This window comes from Dipteris shenzhenensis, chromosome 18 (assembly GCF_047967505.1).
Source record: "Dipteris shenzhenensis isolate YYH24624 ecotype China chromosome 18, Dip_SZ_1.0, whole genome shotgun sequence".
Classification (NCBI taxonomy): Eukaryota; Viridiplantae; Streptophyta; class Polypodiopsida; order Gleicheniales; family Dipteridaceae; genus Dipteris; species Dipteris shenzhenensis.
Window position 1 is genome coordinate 6,087,565 of NC_141613.1, and position 16,285 is coordinate 6,103,849.

A 16,285-nucleotide genomic window follows, 5' to 3' on the forward strand; every position below is an offset into this window, starting at 1 on the left:
GTCTATATGAGTTCGTCACAGGGAAGGTACATGCCCCAAGGGGCCTATCAGACTAGGTTGAGAGCACTATCGGAGTGAAACAAGGCTGCCCCCCTCTCAGCGTCTCTTTTCGTGCTCTATATTGACGAGATCACTTATTTTGTTGATCGCGTAGGTGGAGAGGGTTCACTTCTGGCTGACCTAATGGTGCAAAAATTGTTGTATGCAGATGACATAGTCCTCATATCATCCTCAGCAGATGGACTGCAGAAACATCTAGAGGCTCTAGAGATGTTCTGTAGAGAGAGAGACTTGACAGTTAACCTTGGGAAAACCAAGGTTATGATATATAATTTTTTTTCAAGAAAAGTACTTCATTAAGTATGAATAAAAACCGTAGAGCAAGCTCAAGTGCAGGAGTACATCATGTCGAGCATGAGAAAAAACACCTCAGAATGAGCAAACAAAAATCTCGGGTGGCGGCTGAAAATGCCACCTCATCCTTGAAGGAGAGCAGCATCCCGTCGCCATAGCTTCACATACCATGACAAGCCTGTGGAGATAGTGCAATCTTACACATATTTGGAGGTAGTGTTCACCGGACCAAGTTTCACGATGACCCATGCAGGTATGGTGCTCTGGCCTGGCTAGAGAGGTGATGCTTCCAGGCAGACTTCCAGGACCCTTCGACGAAGGGTTGGAATTTTGACACACTGGTGAGGCCAACTGCCATGTATGCAACACCTTTCTGGGGGAGTGATATTTCAGCTACAGAGTTGAGGAGATTGGAGAGGCTAGAGGTGATCATGGGATCTAGGATGATTTGGAGTAAGCCCTCAGTCCCCCATCAGATTATACAAGCAGAGTTCGCCATGACCCCTCTCTAGATTGATGTCATCTTTCAAACAGTGGCATTCCTCTATGGAGTATGGGCCTAGGCCTTACCCCAGTGGAGATTACCAAGGTTAGCATTGGAGTCGTCTAGACGACTAGCAGAGAGCGGTGTTAATATAGCATGGTATGTATCCACATGGTTTGTGACACGTCCCAGCACTCTTGAAACCTCTGATCTGTAAGCAAACACAAGAACACACACAATGGGAGAAAACTGAGTAGGTTGCTCACCACCCAACCATGACATCTACGGGATGTGATCCCGAATCAGGAGATGTCCCCTCCGAGCCACGAGATGAGTTACTGGCACGAACTCCCAACCAGATCCTAACCAGCCTAGTGTCCCATACCACCAGGTGGTGCTGTGAAGCCTGGGATCTACTACTAGCCTTGGGCTACGCTATGATGCAGGCGCGCGTCCGCGACTCAATCCAGGATCAAACCTAGCACCTGGGAACGAAACTTGCTCCCATCGGTTCTCTGAGAACTGAATCCCTGGGCCCCTTTTCTAGACTTGGGCCCCAAGCACCAAAAATAGCGAAGACCTCTAACTGGTTCGTACCCTTGCCACTCAACCCAAGAATCAAGCCTGCCTAGCTCTAAGCCTCCCCAGGCTACCTGAGCTAGTCTTGTGTACCCAGTACACGTCAGATACCAATCCGTGCACATGACATACTTCCCCTCCTCTAAGAACTGACTCCTGAGTTCGCTAAAAAACCTGGAAATGTTCTCTGGAGGTTTTGTAATGTCTCCCATGTTGCATCCTTCTCAACACGATCCTTCCACTTGATCTTATATTCCGTGATAGTTCTATTTTGAATCTTTCTTTCACGAAATTCAAGAATACACTCAGGTTCGTGTGGAATATAAAGTCAAATTTGTAACTTCTATTATCTCGTGAGGAGAAACAAGTTGATCATCCGTACCCAAGACTTCTTTCAGTCTACTGACATGAAAGACTGGATGTAATTTAACATCAGGAGGCGATTCTAGTCGATATGCAACTGGTCCAATTCTTTTAATGATCTTGAACGGACCACAATATCTGGGGGATAATTTCGAAACCAAACCAGTACTTAGGCTCTTTGGGAATTCGCAAATATACCATCATTCCTTCACAGAACTCTCTAGGTGAACAATGTCTGTTAGCACAAAATCTGTCTCGATCTTGGGCACTTCTAATAGACTCCTTGGCAAACTGCAACATTTCCTGCATGTCTTGCAAGAAGTTCTTTGCAGCATCATTTTGAATCCCTTTTAACCCAACCATAACTGGTGACTTAGGTTGAAACCCGTACATAAGCATAAAAGGACTGTAACCAGTACTCAAATGCTTTGCACTGTTATAAGCAAATTCTATCATAGGTAGATAATCTTCCCATGAAGACTGTCTCTTAGATACATATGCCCGAAGCATATCTTCAACCAATTGGTTAACCTTCTCTGTACTGCCATCGGATTGTGCATGATCTGAGGAACTCATACTTAGAGTAGTTTCTAACTTCTCAAAAACAATTGTCCAAAAGTTACTTGTAAACTTTGAGTCCCTGTCACTGACTATGTCAGATGGCAAACCATACAACTTAAACAAGTGGTCCACAAACTCGTGAGCTAGCTGAACAGCTGAAATAGTTGTTCTAGTAGGTAAGAATCTAGCCATTTTTGTCATATGGTCGACTATGACCCAAATGGAGTCATGACCCTTGCGCGTTCGAGGCAAACCAGTAATAAAATCCATGGAAATACTTTCCCATTTATTACCTGGAATCTGCAGTGGCTGTAATAAACCCGCGCTTCTAAGGCGTTTTGCCTTAGTAACCTGACAAACCCGGAAACCTACTACATATTTTTCAATAAATGCACGCATCTTAGGCCAATAAAAGGTATGCTTCACGAGAGACTGAGTCCGATGTATACCTAGAATGTCCAGCACTAGGAGCATCATGACACTCCCAGAGAATCTTGGATCTAAGTTCCATAACATCTGGCACACAAATCTTTCCATTCCGGAACAGCAAGCCGTTCCTAATCATCCACTGACCTCCGGCTGCTTGTACCATAGGTGGCACAATCCCTGAGTCCTGGTCAACCATGGAGCTCCCATCCTGGACTCTCTGCCAATAAGAACTGAAATGACTATCAGTTGCGTAAAGCCCTCTCAAGGATTGAAATAGGTTTGAGGATATTTCCGTAAATGACATAGCATTTACAAATTTGACTCGACTTAAGGCATCCGCCACACTATTCAATGAACCAAAATCAAAATCTTGCATTAATTCTGCCCATCTAGCTTTCCGTTTCCTCCATTCAGACCCATCACACACATACTTAATTGATTGATGATCAGTCAATACAAGAAACTTCGAACCATACAAGTAGTGTCTCAAACCTTAAGGGCATACACTACAACATAGAGTTCCTTTTCTAGTGTGGGCCAACGATATTGGGTGTCGTCTAGCTTCCTACTCTAAAAAGCTACAGGTCTGCCCTCTTGGAAAAGAGCTGCCCCAATCGCAAAATCACTCGCATCAGCCTCTAAAACATAAGGCCGGGTAGGATCGGGTAATGCAAGAATGGGTGCTTCCTTGATAGAAAACTTCAAGGTTTTAAAAGCCTTGTTCAATGCATCATTCCAAGAAATCGGCTGGGTAGACCTGCATCCACGACCTTTCAATATGTTTGTCAGGGGTGCCGTGATATGTGAATAATCACGCACAGACTTCCGTAGAAATACCGTTTATCCTAGGAAAGAACGAAGTTGTTTCACAGTTTGAGGGATAGGCGATTCTAAAACCTTCTGGATACGATCCAGATCAATGCTAATACCTTCAGAAGAAATCTTGTGTCCTAAGTAAATGATCTCCTTCATAAAGAAGTCACATTTACTCATCTTGGCATAGAGCTTATGCTGTCTTAGAATAACTAAGACAATTCGGAGGTGTCCTATGTGATCCTCAAGCGTTCGGCTATATACCAACATGTCATCTAAGAACACTACAACGAATTTGCCCAGAAAATCTCGGAACAAATCGTTCATCATTTGCTAGAAGGTGGCAGGATCATTGGTCAAACCAAAAGGTAATACAAGAAACTCGTAGTGGCCATACCTAGTTTGAAATGTGGTTCTATCTATGTGTTTTGCATAGATACGGATTTGGTGATAACCCGTACATAAATCAATCTTAGTGAAATACTTTGCTCTGGCCAAACGGTCTATCAGATCATTGGAACGAGGTAGAGGGTATCGATTCTTAATTGTCACTTTATTCAATCGTTTATAATCTATACACATTCTCCATGTAGAATCTTTCTTCTTCCTTAAGAGGACAGGTGCTCCCCAAGGTGATTTACTTGGGCGAATATAGCCCATATTCAAATAATCCTGTAGCTGTGAAGCTAACTCATCCTCCTCAAACTGGCTCATCCTATAAGGTGGAACACTAATAGGTTGAGCCCCAGGTACTAAGTCTATGCGATGATCTACTGCCCATTCTGGAGGTAAACCTTCCGGCATTTGAGCAGGGAATACATTCTTGAAATCATCTAACAACGTTCTCAATTCTCGGTGTTCAAACGCACTTATATCATTCTTGTTATTTACAGAGACAATAAATGACGAAAGCAGAATCAAAACACATTGATAGACATCATAATGAGAAGTGTTTAATATATTCCGAAGCTGCATCGTAGATACAATAGGTCCCTGAGAAGAGGGAATATTATCACACCGAATACAAAATTGGGTGTCCTTATCCAAAAAAGAAAGAGTATGGTCCTTCCATCCAATCCGAATATCGTGGGTTTTAAACCACTCTATTCCGATCAACAAGTCCACATGCTCCAAGTGCATAAGATAGCACGTTAGAGCCGCTGTGTATTCTTGAATCCGGATAGAAAGCACTTCAATCTTGCGATCCCAAAACTGCTTCCCAGCTGGAAGCTGCACCTCATAGGTGTGATGGCTAGGTATCGTGGACAGCCCCATCTTCTGCACAAGTTTGTAATTAACAAAGTTGTGAGAGCTGCCCAGGTCAAAGAGAATGTGAACTCTTTGGTCCCTAACTTCTCCATAAACTGGGAAAAGATCATGGGAACCAAATAACGAAGTATTAAAAGTACAATTACAAAAAAGTGGGCAGGTAATGACATTTACAGAAATACCTGTCATCGAAACTTGGTTTGCTCCCTTAGCTTTGGTACCCGGACCCGCCTGGAACTTCGGTCCCAGCGCTTGCTTTTGGTTCTTGCACTTAGGACAATCATTCTTAGTGTGGCCCCGCTCCTCGCAGAAGAAGCAACATCCTTTTTTCTTTAGCTTCAAGGTATGAAGGAAACGGGCACGACCATTCTTCGCCTGAGTCGAGTGTTTCTTGGAGGCGTTGTCTATAGACTTCGTCTCCCCGGTACCAGTGGTAGACTGGAAGAACTTCCGTTTGTTCTACGCACTCGTGTCGGAAACTATGGTTCCCTTTGCACTGGCCATGGTATCATCATAAATATGCACGTAATTCATGGCCTCTTGCAACGTGGTACACTTGTTGTTCTTGATTTGTAACTTTAGGAATCAGGCAAACCATCCACAAAGAAACCTAACAAGGTCACTAGATCCATCTTTGTAGCCTTGGTCTACAAATCCCAAAACCTCTGAAGATAAACTTCAAAAGTCAAGTTCAGCTTGGACATATCGAGGGCTTTGAGCTTGCCTACGATATCATAATCTTCCTCCGTCTTCAGAAACTCTTTCTTGAAGACCCCTTCGAAATCTATCCATGTTGCAGGCTTGGGTTGGAGTTCCTTCCACCATAATAAAGCCTTTCCTGGCATGAACCCGGCTGCAAGCTATATTTTCTTGTCATCTGGGTACGGGTGAAACTGGAAGTGTACTTGCCACTTGTGCAACCAAGTGTCAACAACCTCCTTGGTACGAGACTTTTGATCTCCGGGAAAAGAATCTGGAGTGATGTTCGGACCTAACACTAAAACCATGGCATCCACATGCGTAAGCGCCTGGACAGTGCTAGTCAGAAGTGTAAGGGTAGTCTGAATCCCTTGGAGTTGCTGTGTCAACCCCGTTTGATTCGCATTAACTTGCTCAAACTTTCCATCAAGAGCAGTGGTGAATTCACTGAAGGCTTTCTTCATAATCAGATCGTCATAGAGACCTTGGTCTTCCTCCACAGGGTAGTCCAAATCCTGGTCACCCATGGCAAACTCAGAAATTATAGAATCAGCCATGTCTGAAATCTGATCTGAAAAGAGTAGCGAACTAAGAGAAGTGACTGGTGGAATCGAAGCTGGAAGGAGAGTGGAGCACAGGAAAAAAACTGTCCCAAGAAGAGGTGACGGAAGAAGAGAAGCTGGCCGAGAAGAAGGGTTCAAAGCTGATGATCAGCTCGAGTAGGTGAACCCGGAGACTCCCCCTGCTGGCTATACCGTACGGTAATCTGCTGCAAACCGTACCTAGGTGACGAACATCCGCTAGAGGTGTAGAGGGATCTTCTTGTGCACACTAGCATAAGCTGTGGCTGAGCTTGGGATATCGCCAGGCTATAAAGGACATGGTGTAGCTATTCTAGGAAGCTATGCTTTCTAGAAAAGCCCACCCTCCCAAACTTGGAGGGTTGATGCTTTTTTTAGCATGCACACCCTCCCAAACTTGGAGGGTCGATGCTTTTTCTCGCCCCACCCTCCCAACTTGGAGGGTTTTTTCTCGCATCAGCCTCCCCGAGCAGCCTGGCCGCACCCTGCTCCAGCCAATGGCGCACTCCCTTGCCTGGCTGAATCACGCTCTAGCCTATGGCACACTCCCCTGCCTGGCCGAATCACGCTCCAGCGTATGGCGCACCTACTTGCGTCACCTAACCCACTGCGCAGCCCTGACTGATTTGTAAGCAAACACAAGAACACACACAACGGGAGAAAACTAAGCAGGCTACTCACCACCCAACCATGACATCTACGGGATGTGATCCCGAATCAGGAGATGTCCCCTCCGAGCCACGAGCTGAGCTACTGGCACGAACTCCCAACCAGATCCTAACCAGCCTGGTGTCCCATACCACCAGGTGGTGCTATGAATCCTGGGATCTGCTACTGGGCCTTGGGCTATGCTATGATGCAGGCGCACGTCCGCGACTCAATCCAGGATCATACCTAGCACCTGGGAATGAAACTTGCTCCCATCGGTTCTCTGAGAACTCAACCCCTGGGCCCCTTTTATAGACTCGAGCCCCAAGCGCCAAAAATAGCGAAGAACTCTAACTGGTTCGTACCCTTGCCACTCAACTCGAGAATCAAGCCTGCCTAGATCTAAGCCTCCCCAAGCTACCTGAGCTAGTCTTGTGTACCCAGTACACGTCAGATACCAATCCATGCACATGACAGTTTGGTAGTCAAGGCATTCAAATGGACAGACTTCCCCCCTTTAGGTACAGCTTGGATGCACCACTCCAGATGATCCCACGAGATGAGATCAACTGTATTATATGATTGGACCTCCTCTAGCTCCATACATCTAGGGCTTGGGGGGGAGAGGAGTTCCCCACCAAGATCTAGTTCTACCATGACCACTTCTTGAGGGTCTCGGAGCATGGTCTTGTCATCAAACCTCAGTATCTCAAAGACAGGAGAGTCTCACATGCATTAAGGATCGCCATCAGTTAGTTGCGAGTCTCATCACATCAGCTGAGGATTGAGGCAAAGAGAGATGCGGACATATCCAGAGAACAGAGGACTTGCACACTATGCTAAATGGAGGAGATCGAGATAGAGAAGTGCTTTCTATGTATCTGCCCAGTCTATTATGAGATCTGAGGATGAAATCACTACCTCTTCTAGGTGGGGCATGGATTTGGTCCAATCAAACGGTTGATCTATTTTTCCAATCAGGTCTGTGTTGGGCTCTATTTGATTGAGATGCAACAACATAGAAATATACTAATGCAATAGACCAGAGAGCAGTAAGGATTGAGGCCACAAGTTACCGAGATTGACAATGCACATACACTTGTTAGAGATTTCTATGCATCTGAGTCAGTTACCGACGAGGCTGAGGGAGAGGAGCTTGATGAGACGAGAGCATCATGGACTAGTAGTGGGAGTCTCCACCACGATGCTGCTAGACGTGAGACACGCACTCCACATGTGACACGGAGAGGGCCACACACAATCGAGGTGCGGTCCATCTCAGATCTCCTCAGAGGTGACTGCCAGAGACGAGGAGTCACCCTTGATGTAGCCCTTCGAATACAAAGATCAAGGAGACCACGCCCTCTGCCCCATCGATAGACAGATCGAACGATACAGATACGAGAGCTTCTCACATCTCATCAGAGAGCCACTAGGTTACTTGGATATATGGAACCTGGGCATGTACTAGGAGCATTAGCTCTGAGCACCTAACACTCTCTTGATATTTTCTACTTCTACTACTTTGTTTATTGATTAATCTGCTTCGAGAAAGGTATCTCAATTTTGCGTGCGTCTGGAAGCCAAACAGAGATTACCAACTTAGCACTTTAGGTTTCAGCAAGGGCCTTAGTGAGCCCTTTGCTTCAGCCCTTAGTGGCTTGTATAAGTTACCTTTTCGTCTTTGCATTTGTCTCATAGGCCTGTGAGACTTCCCGTAGACGTTAGTACATCTCTCTCTCTCTCTCTCTCCAACTCTAAAAGGTACCTACTTGTTCATTTCAGCATTGTACTTTCCTATTTACTCAACATTGTACTCCCTACTTCTAAATGGAATGGATCTAGCCCAAGCAAGTACTTCTTGTTTGAAATAACTTAGTGCTGCTCTAGGGCTTAAGGACTAGTCGAGAACTGTCTAACTAGGCTAAATTAGTTAGAGTTATCCATAGTTAGGGCCGCTTTCATTCACTGAGGGTGTCGAGGGAATTGCCATGTAAGTCCCTCTAGCCAAACCAAACAATCACCATCTGAATCATTATGTCAAGAAAAAACAACACCACTTTCTTAGAAATGGAAAGGGAAAAAGTGGGGGGGCAAGGAAAAGGGGAAGGGAAAGAAGGATGGGTGAAGAAAGAAAAAGAGCCCTGAAGAGACTCATAAAAAATCTCAGGCTTGTAGCCCAACTGAAAGAAACAAAGAAAGTTCATTACTAGTCTTTGAAAGACTGAAGGTCTTTGAGATTGAGAAACCAGATACAATATGTCGAATGGGTGGACCCTCTATGGAGTTCATGAAGAGGACGAAAGTTGTGGTGTGGCATCACTGTGATGGTCCTTGAGATGTTGGTGGAGGAGCAAGCCCACTGGATACCCCAATGATATGCAGGGCTGCGGTACCACAAAACCCATGATAGGGTGCTATCAATGGTCAATATGTGTGGCCGACTATGGTCTCTTGGTTGTGGCCTTGCATCGGACCAGTGCCACTACCACTCCAATCGGACGTGCATCTAGTCTAACGGACAAGGAGGAGAGATCCCCAAGCCTAGTTTGACATGTTGGTGGGTCTGCCGTATCTCACACTCTAGGCCTCAGATATGTCAGCTCCTTGGGGCTTGCTGGTCCATGTAATCTGGCTCAAAGAACTCAATGAAACACTCTGGGTGGGATCTAGCTGTGCACCCTGATCTAATCTACATGCCTTGAGCAGTTGGTCCCTGTGTCGTATGGCCTCATAAATCAAAGGCGCTAGACATCTCTAATCTGGGTATGACAAGAGGTTGGAGAGGGGTCCAAATCCATCCTTAAAGAGACAATGGTAATGAACTCAAATCGCATAGTATACAGGGCATTTGAAAGTAAAATGCTCCTCTAAGTCAATCTCCTATCGGTCACCTGAAGTGCAAATGCAACCCTCCCTAGGTATGCCCTCAACCCATACCGCCCACAATTTGTAGATGATGTGACGAAACATAGAAATGTCCGATGGGAATCCTCAAGAAGTGGGGGAAGTGGATTTGTGTGTCGCCCAATGGATTGATAAAGCCCTCCGCTGATATCTATAAGCAGTGATCCCTGTAGACGTTGAGCTTCATAGGAAGCTCGCTAGGGGCTAACCAGGTCTTGAATATATGTAGCTATAAGAGATCCTCCCGAATAACCTAGTTGGCCTCGTGGTAAGTGAGTGGAACATAGGGAGCCTCAAGGCTATACTGAAAGGGGGGCAATCTACCCATATAGAGTCTTAGATTCTCAAACCATTTGCATGTATGGGCATACAAACATCTCAGTTGCTAATGTTATGGGATGAGGATAAGGCCAGCCATGGTAACTTGTGTCAGCTTAGAGGGAAAGAGGCTAGAATGGGCTTGCTCACAGCTCGGAGAGGTAGCTCAAGGGCTGACAAAAAGCGCCAAAAGGCTGGGTGGGGAAGAAAGAGGGTTGGGAATGGGGGTGAGGGTGGCACAAGTAGCAAGGGAAGGCTTGAAGACCTGGTGAACGCCACGAGGGGCCGTTTTGCCCTCAGGTGGGAAGGAGGTGATGCAAAACCTGTGTAAAGCCTTGCTAATGCCTAGGAGGGGTGACAAGCTACTAAATACTGGAAAAACTAAACCAAGAAATGCAGGGTAAAACAGCCAACAAACAGCCTGCCCGGTGGCTTGGGACAGCCTGCTTGGTGGCTCGAACCAGAGCAAGGGAGGCACACCTTCCCAAGGCCGCCAAGGTGGAATGGGCACAAAAAAGGGACGTGCTGATGTAGAAGGCAAATAAGGAGAGAAGAGGTGGCACGCTAGCAAGCTAGTGCCAAGATTGTTCTCATGAGGAAAAAGTAATAAATCTCTCTCAAGGTCTGCATGCTCTATATCTTGTTCTCATAAGGCCCCATGAAAACTTTTCTTCAACACATAAGAAGAGGTTAGGCACATTAGTCCTCTAATAAGGCTTGTTGCCTTGCACTTATCAAGATGATCATTTTGTCTATTTTCATTTAGTTAAAACATTGGTTCACCCCTTTTTGCTTCTAAATACTATATGAGATATCATTTTTACAATGCAAAAGTTTAAAATGAAGTTTCATGCAAAGTCCAGTGCAGATTTGCAAAATGTTATCACATAACAAAAAATTGGTACTTGTAAGTTGAATTGCATACTATTCCTACACGAAATTGAAGTGCCACACGTTCAGCCTCCTCCTTTGATTCTGTAAAACAGTCTCTTTTTTCAGCCTGCTTGTCCCTACAAAGATCTATCAAAGTTGGTAAGTGTGCCTTTATATCCCACTCGCTAACTTTCAGCGATTCTATTTTTTGCACAAGACTGTTGAATATTTTCAAAGAGGATTCCTATTCCTCAATTAAACCCTTTTGAAATCCACATTCAAGTATACAAACTTATTTATGTTTTCTCATAGAGCTACATGCTTACATATTATCCCTCAAGGGGTCAGATGTGTCTTCTCTTGTGCTGTCTTCTTTCACTTGCCTTGCATCAGTGAACATGTGAAGCTGGAGAAAATTGATGTTTAGTGGTTAGTTCAATGTTCCAATGCTAGAAGTCAAGCTTTCTTATGCACTAACAACTAGTTTTGCTTTGTTAAAACACATGAGCCTGTTGGGATTTTTTTTTTTTTTTGCAAAAAGGAGAGTTCTATTAAGTAAGAAAGAAACTCGCTAGAGCAAGCTTTCTGTGGAAATACAACATGCTAAGCATGTAACATCAGTTATGCCATCTAGACCACTCCATAAAAAGTTTTGGTGTACAGGCCTCTTAAGCTGATTGATACAATCCCTAGAGTAGCACCAACAAGAGCATACAAACCATGTTGTGGCTAGAAGAACCTGGTTAACCACCAGCACCTTGGAAGCCAAGTCAAGTTTGGCTGAGCTCCAGAAAAGGATCTTTCTTCTGATACTCTCCAACACCGGACTGTTGTGAAGGAGAGAGGCCCACCCCAACCTGGCAGCCCAAATATCTGACAGAGACACCCCTCTGTACCCAAGTGAAGCCAATATCATTACCCCAATCTGGGGTGTCATCATCGCAAATCCAGAAACCATTGGATTTATGCCAATTAATGTGTGCACCTACAGCCATGCAAAATAAATCCAAGGCTGTCCGGAAGGAAGTGAGTGTCCTGGGGGAGGCATCCAAAAAAACAGCCGTGTTATCTGCCAACTTACTATCCAGGAGCTCTTCTTCCGGGCGGATAGCAAGCCTTAGTCCATAAATATCAGCTTGAGATCTAAGGTAGATACTCATAGCTTCGGCCACAAACAGAAAAAGAAAAGGGGCAAGAGGACAACCCTGGCGGACTGATCTGGAAATCTAAAATCTGTCCCCTCTTCCCCCCCCAATGAGCACCTGGCTATGGGCTGATTTGTAGAGAAAGGATACTCCTCTAATCCATGCATATGAAAAACCAAAGCGAGATAGAGTACCCTCTAAAAAATCCCAGTCTACTCTGTCGTAGGCTTTCTCAAAGTCCAAGAGTAGAATGGCCAATCTCTAGCGGCTCTGCATGGCCCATTCTGAGGCCTCCCAAAATGAGAAAATATTATAAAAAATACTTCCTGCCATGCACAAATCCTATCTGCATGTCATAAATCAAATCTGGAAGAGAAACCTATAGCCGCAGACTGATGGCTTTCGCCAGAATCTTGTAAAAAGTGCCCAATAGAGTGATGGGTCTGTGAAGATTGTGGGAGAGAGGGAAGGAGTCTCACTTGCGGCTTTCTCACATGCACAATGGGGGAATACACACAAAGGTGGAGGCTGAAAACAGTTTTTCTCTTCTTAGTTGTGTAAGCCAAAAGAACTCTAGTACAAAGAAATAGAAGAACCCTATATGTGGGTCTCAAACCAAACTCAACTAACTAAGGTGGCATACTAACTGAGCCACAAACTAGAGTAGATAAGGATAGCTGTCATCCAGCTATTATTCGTGGGCGGTGTACCAACCGCATCTCCAGCTAACAAGTCGGTGACATAAATACACAACGGTCACCCTGGCATATCACGAGTGGAGCTCGATATCTCAACACTCCCCCTCGAGCTCAATCCCAATTCCTGCACACCAAGCAGGTCTCTGAACTTGCACAGCTTCTCTGCGCCCAATGCTTTCGTGAATATGTCAGCTACCTGATCCTCTGTGCTGACATAAGCTAGATCAATAAGACCTAGTAAAACCTTCTCCCGCACATAGTGATAATGCACCTCAATGTGCTTTGTTCTAGCATGAAAGACTGGGTTCTTTGCCAAGTGTATACTGCTCATGTTGTCACAATAAATGACAACCGGCCCATCTGTAGACTGATGCATATCATAGAGTAGCTTATGCAACCAAGCTACCTCACATGCAGCCATTGTTGCACCCCTGTACTCAGCCTCTGTGCTCGACAAGGCAACTGTAGGCTGTTTCTTGCTGCTCCAAGTGATTGCAGCACTCCCAAAAGAGAACACATATCCACTGGTAGATCGTCTATCAGAAATGCTACCAGCCCAATCAGCATCAGTGTATCCATGCAACTGTATCTGAACCCCAGCCTCATAAAATAGTCCATACTGCAATGTGGACTTCACATACCTGAGTATGCGTCTAGCCGCATCCAAATGCGGTTTCCTTGGAGTTTGCATAAACTGACTTACCAACCCAACAGCATAGCTCAAATCTGGCCTGGTAATAGTCATGTAAATCAAACTTCCTACTATGCGTCTGTACATAGTAGGGTCTTCCAGAAGCTCACCTGCATCTGTGCTCAGCTTCACATTCTGCTCCAAAGGAACTGAAATAGGCTTACAGCCTGTCATCCCATATTTGGACAGCATGTCCAATCCATACTGCCTCTGCAAGAGCTGTATCCCACTTGGTGATCTAATCACCTCAATGCCTAAGAAATAACGCAGCTCTCCCAAATCCTTCATCTCAAACTTCTGCCTCAATAGCATTTTCACATAAAGGATATCTTCATCACTATCACCTGTGATGATCAAATCATCAACATAAATGACCAGCAGCATAATCCCTTTCTCTGTTTTTCTCACATAGAGTGAGAAATCTGCCTTGGAAATCTGAAAGCCAATAGTGACAAGATACTGTCCTATCTTGTCAGACCATGCTCTAGGTGCTTGCTTCAAGCCATACAAGGCTTTCTTCAACCTGTAAACAAACTCAGGATGAGTAGCATGAACATAACTTGCTGGCTGCTCCATAAAGACCTCTTCTTGCAAATCACCATGCAAGAAGGCATTCTTTACATCCATCTGATGTAAAGACCATCCCTTTGATGCAGCCATAGCAATGGCTGCTCTTACGGTTGCCATCCTTGCAACCGGGCTGAAAGTTTCTTCATAATCAATGCCATATGTCTGTGCATACCCCTTGACAACTAATCTTGCCTTGTATCTATTCACAGAACCATCTGCATTGTGCTTGATCTTATAAACCCACTTACAACCAATTGCATTCTTGCCTTTAGGCAAAGGCACCAATTCCCATGTAGCATTAGCATCCAAGGCATCCATTTCTTCATCCATGGCTTTCTCCCATTTTTCATTTCCCATGGCTTGCTCAAAAGAAGTGGGTTCTGGTTCCTGTATCACTTTGACTAATAGGCATAGTGAATGGCTGTAAATCCATCATATTTCAGCCTATCCACAGGATACCTAACCCTGGTAGACCTGCGCAAAATAGGCTCACTTTCAGGTGCTCTCAAAACATCCCTGGTCTTCCTTACTCCAAGTGTAACAACAGAAGGAATACCCAACTCATCATCAATGCTCTGTTCTGAGCCACTGGATTCACCATCCACACAAGAGTGACCTGCATTCACATCATACATGGGCTGATCTACCTTCTCTTTCCCTTTTCGTGATACCTGCGTACCACTCTCTGCATTGCTTTGAGGGGATTCTCCTGATCTCAATCTGCCTGTCCATGGCGAAGTATGTGAACCACTGGTAGAGGACACTCCAGGTCCACTGATATTTTGTGATTGCTGCTGTGCATTCTGTGCAGCATTACCATTTTGTGCATCTACATCAATCATCACATTTACTGGTTTATACCAGCTGCTCATCTCATCAAAAACAACATCTTTGCTCACTGTGAACTTACGTGTAGAAGGGTTATAGCATCTATACCCTTTCTGCTGCAGAGAATAACCAATAAAGACGCACTTCTCAGCTTTTGGATCCAACTTGGACCTTAGCTCATCTGGCACATGGACATAGGCAATGCAACCAAAAATCTTCAAATGAGAAATATCTGGTTTCCTACCAGTATACATCTCCTCTGGCGTCATGCCATGTATTGCTGCAGTGGGAGTCCTGTTCATTATATAGACTGCTGTAGCAACTGCTTCAGCCCAATAATAATCTGGTAGATCTTTTTCATTTAGCATAGCCCGAGATACCTCTCCAATATGCCTGTTTTTTCTTTCTACAATTCCATTTTGCTGTGGGGTATGACTGCATGAATATTGCTACTTTATACCATGCTCCTGCAAGAACCTTGCAAACTCATTTGAGAGGTACTCTCCCCCTCCGTCTGACCTTAGGCATTTTATTTGCAGGCCTATTTCTTTTTCAACCATAGCTTTGAAAGCTTTGAAGTGTCCAAACACTTCACTTTTCTTTTTCATAAAATACACCCACAGTTTTCTGCTGAAATCATCAATAAATGTGACAAAATAGTAACAGCCTCCAATAGATGCAGCTTTTGTAGTCCACACATCAGAGTGGATTAATTCCAATGGTTTTTTACTCTCTTGAACATGCCTAGGAAAAGGTTTCCTTGCCTGTTTCCCAAATTGACAGGCTTCACAAACCTTGTGCATTTCTGCAACCTTGAATTTAGGCAATCCTACAACAATATTTTGGGCTTGTATTGATTTAAGTCGCTGTATATTAACATGACCAATGCGTTTGTGCCAGATATCAATATCTGCAACTACACCGGTCCCATGTGCAAACATTGCTGCACTCAATTCAGGCATGTCTGCATCCAACGTAAACATCCTGCCCTTCTTCTTTCCTTTTGCTATCAAGTGACCATTATTTTTCATATCCTCAACAAAGCATCCATGAGAATTAAATCTGACCTGCAAGCCCTGCTCAACCATCTGACCAACAGAAACCAGGTTCTTGGTGATGTTCGGGACATGAAATACATCAGACAAGTATTTCTTTTTCCCATCCTGCATAGACAAAGGAATTTTGCCAATCTGCACAATAGGATGTGCAGTATCATTACCAGTCTCCACAAATCCTGGTTTTTCCATTTTTCTTGCATCCTGCATCCATTCAGCGTGACCTGTCATGTGGTTTGACGCACCCGAGTCAACATACCACACATCATTGCTTTCTTCTGCACTTGTTACAGAATTTGTCATATGCTGCACCATAAACAAATGCTCATTTCTGTCATCACCCTGTCTACTAGAGGATGCATAATTGCCTTGCTGCAATTTTCCATTCATAATGTCATTCTGCTTTTTATAGCAATCCTT

General features: G+C 44.6%; 1 protein-coding gene across 1 annotated transcript in view; it reads right to left on the minus strand.

The window, feature by feature from the left end:
• The window catches only part of LOC147890734 (intraflagellar transport protein 57-like), a 264,145-nt gene that overhangs the window by 216,922 nt on the left and 30,938 nt on the right, over positions 1–16,285 (minus strand). Inside the window, exon 11 of the mRNA XM_087389811.1 lies at positions 10,931–11,096. Within this exon, the coding sequence (XP_087245937.1) occupies positions 10,931–11,096 (166 nt within the window). The remainder of the gene's footprint in view (positions 1–10,930; positions 11,097–16,285) is intronic.